Genomic DNA, 12,443 nt, shown 5'->3' with positions numbered 1-12,443 from the left:
GAGAATAGGGATAGTGAATTTCATTCTGGTTGTGATGGAAAGGTTTTTAATCTTGCAGCATATCCTTAAAATGGCCATACTATGGATTCATCTCCTCTCCTCTAGAACCAATGGGTTCTCGTGCACAAATAATACGGTTTTAAAAACAAATGACCTGGTATGGGAGCTGGGAGTACTAGGCCTCTGCTGCAATTTTAATTATTATTAATAGCATGTCTGTTGCAGTTGGTGTTTAACACCTTGGTCATTTTAAATCATGCTGGGCTGAAAGTCAGCAGTTTTAAACAGGCTGTGTTTAACTCAATGACAGGTTCAGTTCAGAGCTACCGCTAGCTGTCATCAGCCACAAGGAAAAGAGCTATGACACACGACTCAAGCATGTGAGGGGTGGAGAGAGAAAGGGTGTGGATCTCAAAAGACCACTGTCAAAAGACAGGCACAAAATCCAATAGGGGCAAGAGAGCAAAGAGGTACTTAAAATGGAGGCAGGAACCTGAAGGAAACTCAAATCTAAAACTAATCATTTTCAGAAGCAATTAGTATGTTTGGGTAACTCAGCTTCGGAGGGCCCAACTTGAGAGAGTGCTCAGAACTTTCTGAAAATCAGGCCCCTTTAAGATGTCTCAAGTTGGGCTCTTGCCGGGGGAGGAGAGACTCAAGGTACCCATGGTTACTGATTGCTTTTGAAAATGTAGGCCTCGTGATGTACAGCCAAACCCTGGCAAAATTATGTTCAAGCTGGTAGGGAAATGCTTATCCCAGGTACCTGTCACTAGTGATGATAGATAATATTGCTCTCTTACTGTCAAAGGTTTCCTTTTATCATTTGCGTGGTCTCATCATCATTAGATTATTAAGGCAAGGAAGAGGATTTGCACTGTAAAACCTGCACAGTTTTCTTCCAGATTTTGTGAAATGTTGAAAACAGTTGCTACTAATGAACCAGCTTCGTGACTGATCGCTTCATTTCTGTCATTTACCTGCTTGCCAAATGGAATTGCCCAGATCTGTCTGAGGAGATTTCCTTGCACCGGCAAATCCCAATGCATCTTCCAAAAACTGTATTTTCTTGCTAAACTGCATCTCCAAGATTGGGATTGCTTCTGGCATCTTTGCTGACAACAGCTTGTAAGAGGTGTCTGGCTTCCCAATAAACCTCTGACGGATGCTGATCTCGTATGGTGTATGAACTTTGATATCATCTACATCTTTCAATTCAAACCGGTGAATGACCTGAGAATTGCAGTCACTGATTTCCAGGCCAGAAACCAGAAGCGTGAATTTTCCTGGCATGACGTTAGAATTCGTTCCGAGGGTGATGATAACTGGAATTCTGATTAGGACTCCTTCCTGGTTCTTTGACCCTGAAATCGCGGCTTCTTCCTTTGGCTTTGCTTCCAATGGCCCTTTCCAGAGTTTGCCACGGAATGGCCACCAAGAAGGCGATTCAAGTTCCGTCAACAACCTAATGGGGAAGAGATGATATAAAAAGAGTGAAATCAAGCAGGAAGTCCCCACCATCCTCCTACCTCTGAACAAATTGTCTTTCTTGATTAAGAAATAAACACTTGAAAATGAACTCTTCATTCCTATAATCATTTAAAAAAAAAAAAAACCCACTTTGCACTTCTAAAGCATATTGCATCCAGAGATCTCAAAGCACTTTAGAAATAGTAGGGAGAAACCCCAGCACCCCACTTGTTAAAGCAAGGGAAAAAGTGACTCACTCAAGCAAATCCATGTCAGAGCTGGGAACCAAAACTCGGAATCAAATCCCCTATTTTCACCATGAATATGTGCCAGATGACCAAATTTATTATTTGTTACCTGGGCACTGAGGACACACTGTGCTGTGTGCACACATTTGGAACTTACTCGTGGGGGAAATATTAGGGCCGATGTCCCTTGGGCGTTTTCCGTCAGTGTCAGAAGCAATGCCACATAGAGGATTTTGGGGGCTAGGAGCAAAACATGAATTGAGCCTCCCCACTTCCCCAAAAAAATGACCACTAGGGAGAGGCCCAAAGGGGGTGGGGGAAGGTTGGAGAGTGAGCCCATCCCGCATTCACTCTGCTGAGGCCAGCCCAGCTCCCTGCTCTGAGTGTTGCAACCTGGTTCACGGGGTCACAGCACGACTCGGGGTCACCAGGCCAAACCTGAGTGGTATTGCGACCCTGTGAACCAGGCTGCAATACCACTTGGTCTGGCGCCCTCTCTAATAGGGGGCCCATTTAATCCATCCCCCCCCAACCCCGAAGACCAAACTGAAAAGTCTACAGGTCAACCGAAAGCAGAATTGGCATCTTTACAAGAAAACTGTTTTACTTTGGACGTTACCTAGTAGTAGACCAGGGATCGGCAACCTTTGGCACGTGGCCTGTCAGGGAAATCCGCTGGCGGGCTGGGCCAGTTTGTTTATGGGCAATGTCCGCAGGTTCAGCTGATCGCAGCTCCCGCTGGCCGCAGTTCACCGTTCCAGGCCAATGGGGGCTGCGGGAAGCTGCGCGGGCCGAGGGATGTGCTGGCCACCGCTTCCCGCAGCCCCCATTGGCCTGGAACAGTGAACCGTGGCCAGCGGGAGCTGCGATTGGCCAAACCTGCGGACACTGCAGGTAAACAAACCAGCCCGGCCCGCCAGCGGATTTCCCTGACGGGCCGCGTGCCAAAGGTTGCCGATCCCTGTAGTAGACGCTTAGTTATTAATGTGATTTTCACTTTCGAGCTTCATTAGAAATGGCTTTAGCAGATAAAGATAAGACAACTTAAAACAAACACCTTCACACAACAAATGCCAGGATAGAGCGTATTTACTTCTGTAAAAGCTCATTGAGAAATCTTGGCACAATAAGGCCCCTGTATGAGTTCACGGTTTATGGGCATTTGTTGGAAAAGTTTGGCTTAATCCTGTTTGCATTTTCCATGCGCTAGAAAGGTACTATCCAATGCAATGATGCATCACGTTGGCACGATCTTACAAATAAGTAATTAAATGAGTATTAAAACTGTTCTACATGAGATTTTGAGACTTCAAGATCCTGTTTAGTTTGGCTGCAATCACAGAATTTAATCTCAAAAGGAAGCTATACCAAATACACTTTGTTCACGAGCCATCAAAGTTCTGTACAAGGTTCAAACAGGCCTGCTAAAAGAAATCCATCTACTTTGAAAAATAAAATTAAGAAAGGCCAAAAAGAAATCAAATTGGGAACAAGCCAGTGACTTGATAATAAAAGAGGAAAGCAGAATAAAGTGCTTCAAGAGCCTACTTCCAACTACAATATGAATATTAGATATTTATGGCTCTGGAGCGGACGGCTGAGATCCCGTACTACTCCTAAAAGCGATAGGCTGAGAGTGATGAAGCAGAAACTTTTAAAACAGAATTCTGAAGTGTCACGCTGTTGCTGCTTTAGGGCCCCATTCTGTAGCCACGAAGTTCAACTGCAGTTTCATGCACAGAGAAACTCTGAAAACCACCCCCTGTAAGCAGGCACCATCTTCCCAGGCCAAAGCAGCATTATAGGGCAGCAAAACCCTGGAGCAGTGGTTCTCAAGCTGCAGCCCAATCAGCACAGAGCTGATACTACACCTCTACCCCGACCGATATAACACAAATTCGGATATAACGAGGTAAAGCAGCGCTCCGGGGGGGGGGGGGGGGGGAGCTGCGCACTCTGGCGGATCAAAGCAAGTTCGATATAACACGGTTTCACCTATAACGCGGTAAGATTTTTTGGGTCCCGAGGACAGCGTTATATTGAGGTAGAGGTGTACCTATATGGCCCATGTAACATCTTCAGGGCCATATAGGTAGCATTGTATGTGGTCCACAACAGTAAACAGGTTGAGAACCACTCCCCTGGAGTCAGCTGACCATGAGTAATTTAAAACAATCTTTTAAAGCATTAAAAGTAACTAACTAGAAACATGGGAACCAATTTACATGGTCTGTTTTCTATACAAAACACACTGTGATAGTATTCTCCACTTCGTTTTTACTGAGGTTTATCCTCCTCTCATCCACTTCCTTACCCACCATGAGGCAGTGACATTTTGGTTATGTTATCAGTCTGACTGATGACAAGATTTTGCAATTGCACAGACCCCTGAATGATCTTGCCAACTGTCCTTGGCTTCCATGAAGCTCACAGGTTGTGCATCAAATAGCAGGATCAGGGTCTTTGGTTGTAAACTCCCAAGGGCAGGGAACTTGTGTCATGTGTATCTAAAGCGGCTTGCACACCAATGACATTATATCAGACTTATAAAACCGGATAAGTCTGTTTTTGTCTTTGACAATTCAGTCGCACCAGACTCAATTTTGCTCATTGACACATCCATGCAATTCCAGTTGAAAGGAACTGGAGGTGAGCTTGCACACGTGAGAGTAGGGTTCGGCACACTGTACATTAAGGTACACAGTACATTTAACATAATCATCCAAAACACTCCACAAGATAAGGTTATGCTGAGTTTTGAACATTTAAAGATGTTAGTGTAATATAAAGGTTACACTTTTTGTATGTAATATTTAAATTTGTTTCTTAAATAAGGGGAAAATAGGGTAGCTCAGTGGTTTGAGCATTGGCCTGCTAAACCCAGGGTTGTGAGTTTAATCCTTGAGGGGGCCATTTAGGGAAGTGAGATAAAAATCCGTCTGGGGATTGGTCCTGCTCTGAGCAGCGGGTTGGACTAGATGACCTCCTGAGGTCCCTTCCAACCCTGATATTCTGTGATTCTATGTTTAAAACACTGTTCTCTTGACTGATTTCACAATGTACTTCTACCATCCCTAGCATATACAAAAAATTTTTTCCACAAATCAGGTATGTTACACATCTTTAAAGGGTTTGTTATTAGTATCAACTCCTTTGTCTTGACCCATCGATGAAGTAGCAAAAGACACCAGATTAACAGCCAATTTATAACGGACAGACTCCGTTCACGCAGCCTGGCTTGACCAGTGTCCACTGTATTTCCCAATCCCCCTGTGTACCATAGTAGGGGCTCAGACACAGATTCTCCTGCCTCTCAATTTAGGCATGTGTTTGAGGTTTTGGCAAGGCAAGGGTGCACTGCAACCATGCCTGCCCTCCGCCCCTCCCTCTGGAATTTGTTTGTGTTGGGCCCCACCCACTTGAGAAGCTTCCCAAATGCAAAGATTTTCTTCCTCCTGCCTTGAAGAGAGAGTTTTATCTTTACAAGCATAGCAGGAACAGCATCTTTCAATGGCGTGCTTTGGATTGGAAAGATCCCCTCGGACACCCCACTCTCTGTTCCCAAAAGGTCAGCTGGGAGGACTCTCCCCTCCAGGAGATCTGACCCCCAGTTTTCCCTTAAAATCTGATCCACAGGTGAGGGGTCTGGCATTTCAGATGCAGATCCTTCCCCCCCCTCCTAGGGAAAAGCCCCCCTACAAAAGGTGGGCAGACCCTCCTGTTCCCCCTCACCTTCTGTCTGGACTTCCTCTCTGGCCTCCCCTTTGGGGCAGACATTCCCGTGTGTCCCCCAAAAGGGACAGTGACCCTGATCCAGTCTCACAGTTACCAGCTATGACAGACCCTTCACTGGCCAGCAAAATCCGCCGTCCCTTTCACTTAGGTTGGGCTTGCTTCCAGCTACAGAGCCCCTGGGGTCTGTTCCCACCGCAGCCGTCATCAGGACCCCAACTTCCATCTCTGGGATACACGTCTCTGTGCATCCCAGGGCAGGACCTGTCCCCTGCTGACCTGCAACTTTCTGGCAGTCAGCAGCTGGGAAGGCCTCCCTGTTACAAGGTGGAACATTCCCCCTCCCCCAGGGAGATGACAGGACAGGAATTGGCTCTATCCAGCCCTTCCCGCAGGGACCTGCATTGAGCCCCGGGGCTACAGGAACTGGTTACGACCATCCTGCGAGTAACTTTATATGACAAGGTACCACAAGATAGAAAGCTGTAACAAACAAGTATGGTGAAATTGCTGATTGGTATTCTGCTGTTGCCTGTTATTGCTAGCTTTGGATATTTTAGGATGAGAACGTCAGCAGATGTTCCATTGCAAGAATGGCATGATAACCAATTGGCACATATTGTAATAAGCTTGAGGTGAATGAAATAATAACCTATGGGAAGAAAGCACCCCAACACTATTATCATGAGGAAGTTAGGCTTTGGACAGAGAAGGCTGGACATCCTTATGAATATTCATGGAGCCATAAAACCCTATAACAGGGCTAACCATGGCCTACGCCAGGGGTCGGCAACCTTTTAGAAGTGGTGTGCCGAGTCTTCATTTATTCACTCTGATTTATTTTAACGTTTTTTTTGAAGGTGTCTTTCTATAAGTCTATAATATATAACTAAACTATTGTGGTATGTAAAGTAAATACGTTTTTTAAAATGTTTAAGAAGCTTCATTTAAAATTAAATTAAAATGCAGAGCCCCCCGGGACCGGAGGCCAGGACCCAAGCAGTGTGAGTGACACTGAAAATCAGCTTGCATGCCGCCTTCAGCACGCGTGCCGTAGGTTGCCTATCCCTGGCCTACACCATCGCAATCTTCTTGGCAAGCCAGATATAGGATCACTCATGGATCACCTGTCTCACCTGTTCTAGGTCTCCGCAACAGATGGTGAGAGTATACAGCTACTCAGATGCTGGATATCTTGACTGTCCTGTATTACCTCTACCTAATTTGCTAGGTTGGAGAATCTGTGATTTTGCTAATTGTGCTAATAAAAACATTACAAGGTTAAGGGGCCTTTCCTAAGTGGGAGTGTCTCTCCTGCAGGGCTTTGGAGTGGAGCCCAGACCTGGAGCGCGGAGCAGCTCCGGAGCAGCGGAGCGGCAGGTTTTTGCCTGGAGCTGGAGCGGAGCTGGAGCACAGCTCCAAAGCCCTGCTCCTGTGCACACCGGGGTTCTCATTCTAATTATTCTAATAATTCTGGGTCTGATTCGGCGGAAGATGTCTGCCAAACTTCACATTGTTAATTTGGGAATTCTACCCGGCTTAGAAGAGAAACTTTGCCTCAACCTTAACTATAAAACATTTGCTACTGCAAACTAGTGCAGGCAGTAAAGGCTGGTATAATACTTTGTGGTCCTCTGGGATATCGAATTGTAAGATCATGACAAAAATATACAAAATAGCATTTGGCAGGTAATTAACAAGGTTCTACAAAACCATGCTTCCCAAGCCTTTATAGAAAAGAAATCATACTACACAAATATCAACCAGCTAGGAGCGCAAGGGCAGTAAAATAACTCCCAAGTATAAAAATACACCCAAGACTGGATTATACTGCTGGAAGCCAAATGCTTCACGCACAGTCACAAGGAATTATTTTCTACGCAGGGGTAATTTATTCTATTGCCATTTGATCGCTTTCAGGTTGTAATAAGGCATCTATTATTGTGGTATATAATGGAGAGTCATTTGCTATCTTTCTTTCTTTTTTTTAAATGCAATGAAGTCACTAGGATGAAATTCCCCCCTCCGCATAGGAGACCAGCACAAGATCGAGGCACCACTTAAGTCCCACAAAATTGGGAACTATCTTAATGGCTTATGTAGGATATTAGTGGTGCAAAGGCCTTGTGTGCTGGCCCTCTGCACAGAGGTGTATTTCACCCTATGCACATAATCATTTCAGTGCATGAGAAGTTGAGCTGTTGGCTGGCTCTTCTTCCCAGAAGGAGACACTGGTCAACTCCTCTTGTAGGAAACTCAGGTGAGCCACGCGCCAAGTTGACCGGTCTCCAAAGTGGTCTACGTTGGACATTACTTATGGCATTAGGCATCAATGACTGCTCTCGCATGAAGGCACCACCACAAAGCTGATGCTGCTCATGCAGCCTACTAATCAAGTTGGCTAAAAAATATTTAAGGGATTAATGAGAGAAACACATTAAGGACTCCTCCTGCACAACACTGAAAAATATCATGGGAAAGAAGATTACTGACAGATATTTCACTCACACACACTTCAAAAGAAGGCACTGGCTGAGGAGTTTAATGTGACTATTTCCCTGATCTATGCTAATTAAAGTAGGACTTTGGCACAATAGTTACAATAAAGTAAACTGGTCAGTGTTCAAGTGCTATGAATTTGGTTTTTTTCCCCCTGTACAGCAGATGTGACTTCAGCTTAAGAGGAGAAAGCTGTCACCATCAGCTGTTTTAAAAATAAATTAAAAATCCAAACAAGTAAAGTGCAAAGTCAAAACACCTCATTAAGCTAATGATTTCTAGGTACAGTTTTAGGCTGTTTGCATGTCAGTTAATCCCTAGATGCAGTAGATAAATAGAATCTCAATTAGCATTTGTTCAGTGTCTTCCTTTATTCTACCCATCTGTAAATCAAAGCATCTAACTTTCTTCAGTTCCATGAAGACAAACCATACTTCCCTTAATCTAAATCAAATGCATCTTAATCTAAATCAAATGTCTCTTCCAAAAAAACCCAATGAATATTGACTTTCTGAATCGTTGTTTATTGACAGAGAACTTTAAAAGCTGCTACTGAAGTTTTCAATTTCCTTGGCTTTTCATTAAAGGGTGTAGAAAATATAATCAGAATCATTGTGAAATCAACAACACTTGCTCACAGATGTTACACCCACTGGAAAATAGAAACTTCTTTCAAAAGAAATTCGTTTGAACTTCATTACATCTGTCCCAGATCCCAGAAGGAACCTTACAGCTGCATATCTCTAACATATCTCTACATTACAATATACTTAGCTCTACAAGTCTACTTTATGCCACTGCTGGATTCTACTTGCAGCATCCAAACCCTTACAAAACGGATTACATTTGCCTTCCATCTCAGTAATTGTTAAAAGCCTTATAAAAGACAAAATGTTCAAATTTAGGTGCTGAGCACCCGCTACTCTCACTGACTTCAATGTGAGATGTGGAAACTCAGCATCTCTGAGAAACAGGCTACTTATTTTAGGAGCCTAAATATGGCTTTAGGTGTATAACTCATATGAAAGGTTTGTCTTAAATGTTCTAAGAGGAAGCACACGCAGCCTGGGATATCAACATCGGTTTTCTGTTCCTTATAAGAAAAGAACTTTCTGCAGATACAGTTTAGCTGACATTTTGATCAACATGGCGCAAGACAAAACAGAACCCAGGAGCTCATTCTTCCACAGCTGTACTGATTCTGCTGGCATCTAATAGTAGTGAGCATATGTAATGAAAAGCAAGAGGTTGCACAATTTGAAAACGTGCAGAACATGGAGGTGCCATTTCTACAGTCATTTCCCCAACTACAGCTGCACTAAGGCCAAAATTCTCCCATCCAAAATTGCAGGCTGCATGCTCAACACCTGTGCAGGGAGGGGAAAGGACACCTCCCCTCCTTAGCTGCCGAGCTCTCACATGTCCCCTCTGTAGTGAAAAGATCCATCTAGCTCTGGATTTTCCAGCTCTGCCTCGTACACCAGAAGTGGGCAAACTATGGCCCGCGGGACCGTCCTGCGGGGCCCCTGAGCTCCTGGCCTGGGAGGCTTATCCCCGTCCCCTCCCTGCCTGTCTCCCCTCCCCCGCAGCCTCAGGTCGCCACGCCTCCAGTGCTCTGGCCCAGCACTGCGGACCCGTGGCTGGCTCTGGCTGGGCAGTGAGGCTGCGAGCTCCTGCTGCTCTGAGCAGCATGGTAAGGGAGCGGGGAGCAGGGGGGTTCGATAAGGGGCAGAGGGTCGTGGGGGGCAGTCAAGGGGCAGGGAGCAGTTGGATGGGGCAGAAGTTCTGGGTGGTGGTGGTCAGGGGAAGGGGAACGGGGGGGGGAGGGAGGGTTGGATAGGCTTCGGAGTCTGGGGAGGCGGTTAGGGATGAGGGGTCTCGGGAGGGTGTGGTCAGGGGACAAGGAGCAGGGGGGTTGGATGGGTTGGGGATTCTGAGGGGGTCAGTCAGGGGGCGGGAAGTGGGAGGGGCAGATGTGGGTGGGGGCCAGGCTGTTTGGGGAAGCACAGCCTTCCCTACCAGGCCCTCCATACAGTTTCGCAACCCCGATGTGGCCCTCGGGCCACCCCTGCCGTACACACTAGAGCACAGGGAGGAGAGCTGAGCTCAGTGCAGTGGTTACGCAGCTCCTGAACAGACCCCTCCCTTACAGAGTAAAACCACAGCAGGGTTCTTCACGTGCACGGAGGAGGGGGTAAAATTTACCCCAAGTGAAAATTAGTTTGGAGTGTTCTCATCCCAGCCCTAGGAGAGGATTATCGACATCATAAAATCACCAGGCCTTCTGACATACTCAACACTCCCTAATTAACACAAAACTGGAAGAATAAAGCATTGCAACTTGAAAAAAGGTGCATGGAAGGGAGTCACATGAGTACTGAATGTGAAAATCTTACAGTAAGGTTTCAGACATATACAATATGAACTATCAATTACTGTTCAGCTCCAGTTATGCTACTGTACCTGTCTGTTACATCCATTTCAGAGTCAATCTTGTTCAGTCCTTTCATGATGTTATCAAACTGTTCACCCTGATAGTGGAGCACCTTTGTTGTATCCTCCATACGTTTCTGGGATGCAGACAGTAAACCAGTCAGTTCTTTCCCTTTCGTCGTGTGCAGAGAATCTGCCTGAGCTCCAGCCCCTGGACACGACAACAGCTGCTCCCTCCAGAAGTGCTCCAGGATGTTGAAGACCACATTTCTGTTGGGCTGGAGGGAACTGAACCAGTGCTTGGTGTTTTCCTTCTCCAGAATTGTGAGGGAGCTGAATATTAAACTGGAGGACTCCTTCTTGATCTCACTGATGCTGGAAAGATGGAAGCTGACCAGAAGCTCTCCGGTCTTGTCAGCTGTAAACCTGACCACAACAGGAGTCAGTGAGAGTCTGCCAGAGACCCATCGTTTCTCAGTGTTTAAGTAATAGGAACAGGGCCACGCATGGATACATATGTCCACATTCATTAGTTCGCTGTTAGGATCCTCTTCTACAGTGATGTCACCTTCAAAGTGAGAAAAAGAAAACAAGTAAACAAGGCAGAAAAATACATCTGAGGTGATTCTTGTAAGTTAGGGTGCACAGATCTAGGATGTCCCCATAGGCTCCATACTGGTGGGTAACTGATCTGAGGCACCAGCCATCTTTCAATGTTGCCACTAGGTCATCTCAGATATGCAGGTAACCAAGGTTTGGCTGCTGTGAGCTTTAGCGGGTGGGATTGGCCACCTCTTCTGATCCATCTCCAATTTCACCTTGAAAAGACTCCTCTTTTTAAAAAAAGGGTATTTTATTATTGTTTCCTCTGACAGCAACTCCAGCCTTAATAATAATAATAATAATAATAATAATTAATGAAGATATCCTATCTCCTAGAACTGGAAGGGACCTTGAAAGGTCATCAAGTCCAGCCCCCTGCCTTCACTAGCAGGACCAAGTACTGATTTTGCCCCAGATCCCCAAGTGGCCCCCTCAAGGATTAAACTCACAACCCTGGTTTTAGCAGGCCAATGCTCAAACCACTGATCTATCCCTCCCCCCCAGCCTTCCCCAGCCTCTCCTCCCCATTCCCAAATGATCACGTTTCACTGAAATACTTTTGTGTATTTATGATATTTGAATCATTAGTATATGGTTGTATTTTGATAATCTGTAGTGCTGTGGTTGGGGTGGTGCTTTATAAATAAAATACATTTATATGCATGCTTTATTCAGCATATTTTTTTAAACATGTACCAAAATAGAGTATAGTTAGTGAAAAATTCCATCTTTGTAAAAACAGCCCAGGCTTTCATTTGTATGTCCCTTTCCATACACATCAGTGAATAAATTATTGTAAACACCACATAAGGCATTAGCTGCCTATTCGCCATGTCTCAAAGTGCTACCCAGGGGCATTCAAAGGTTAAGAGAAGCAGAAATGATTTCTATTACTCTAAGCACAAGAGACAACTTGTTTGATTTACCAAAAAGATACCAATGTACCCCTCTAAACATTATAGAATTCTTCACTGTTTAGCATGAACATTGTATAGCTCTTTAAAAAACGTCTTTGGGCAAACATAAGCAAGTGGCCCTACCAGCCTGCTCCTACCACAATACACATGTGCTGCATAGGAGCCAAACTCATGCCATGCCTGGAGTTTCCTTTATTGTTGACTTAAACACCCGGAGCTCAACTGTTCCTATGCGACCCCTATGTCCCTAGTTCCCTTAGCCCAGAGATGAGCAAACTACAGCCAGTGGGTCACATCCGGCCCACCAGCTGATTTAATCCAGCCCTTGAGCTCCTGCTGGGAAGTGGGGTCTGGGGCTTGCCCCGCTCCGCGCAGCTCCCAGAAGCAGCGGCATGCCCCCTCCTCCTGCCAGCTCCTACATTTAGGGGCAGCCAGGGGGCTCCGAATGCTGCCCCTGCCCCAAGTGCTGCCCCTGCAGCTCCCCTTGGCCGGGAACTGCAGCCTATGGGAGCTGCAGGGGCGGTGCCTGTGGGCTGGGCAG

General features: G+C 45.7%; 1 protein-coding gene across 15 annotated transcripts in view; it reads right to left on the bottom strand.

The window, feature by feature from the left end:
- Positions 1-12,443, bottom strand: part of SNAP47 (synaptosome associated protein 47) — a 68,558-nt gene that overhangs the window by 48,952 nt on the left and 7,163 nt on the right. For all 15 annotated transcript variants that reach the window (XM_065582556.1, XM_005286281.5, XM_005286279.5 and 12 more), the window contains 2 exons: positions 10,413-10,950; positions 981-1,465 (listed from right to left, as the gene is read on the bottom strand). In XM_065582556.1, the coding sequence (XP_065438628.1) occupies positions 981-1,465; positions 10,413-10,912 (985 nt within the window). In that variant the 5' untranslated portion in view covers positions 10,913-10,950. The remainder of the gene's footprint in view (positions 1-980; positions 1,466-10,412; positions 10,951-12,443) is intronic.

Source organism: Chrysemys picta, chromosome 2 (assembly GCF_011386835.1).
Source record: "Chrysemys picta bellii isolate R12L10 chromosome 2, ASM1138683v2, whole genome shotgun sequence".
In the NCBI taxonomy this organism is placed as follows: domain Eukaryota; kingdom Metazoa; phylum Chordata; order Testudines; family Emydidae; genus Chrysemys; species Chrysemys picta.
Note: the sequence above shows the minus strand (reverse complement) of the source record. Positions and strands in the feature narration are given on the sequence as shown.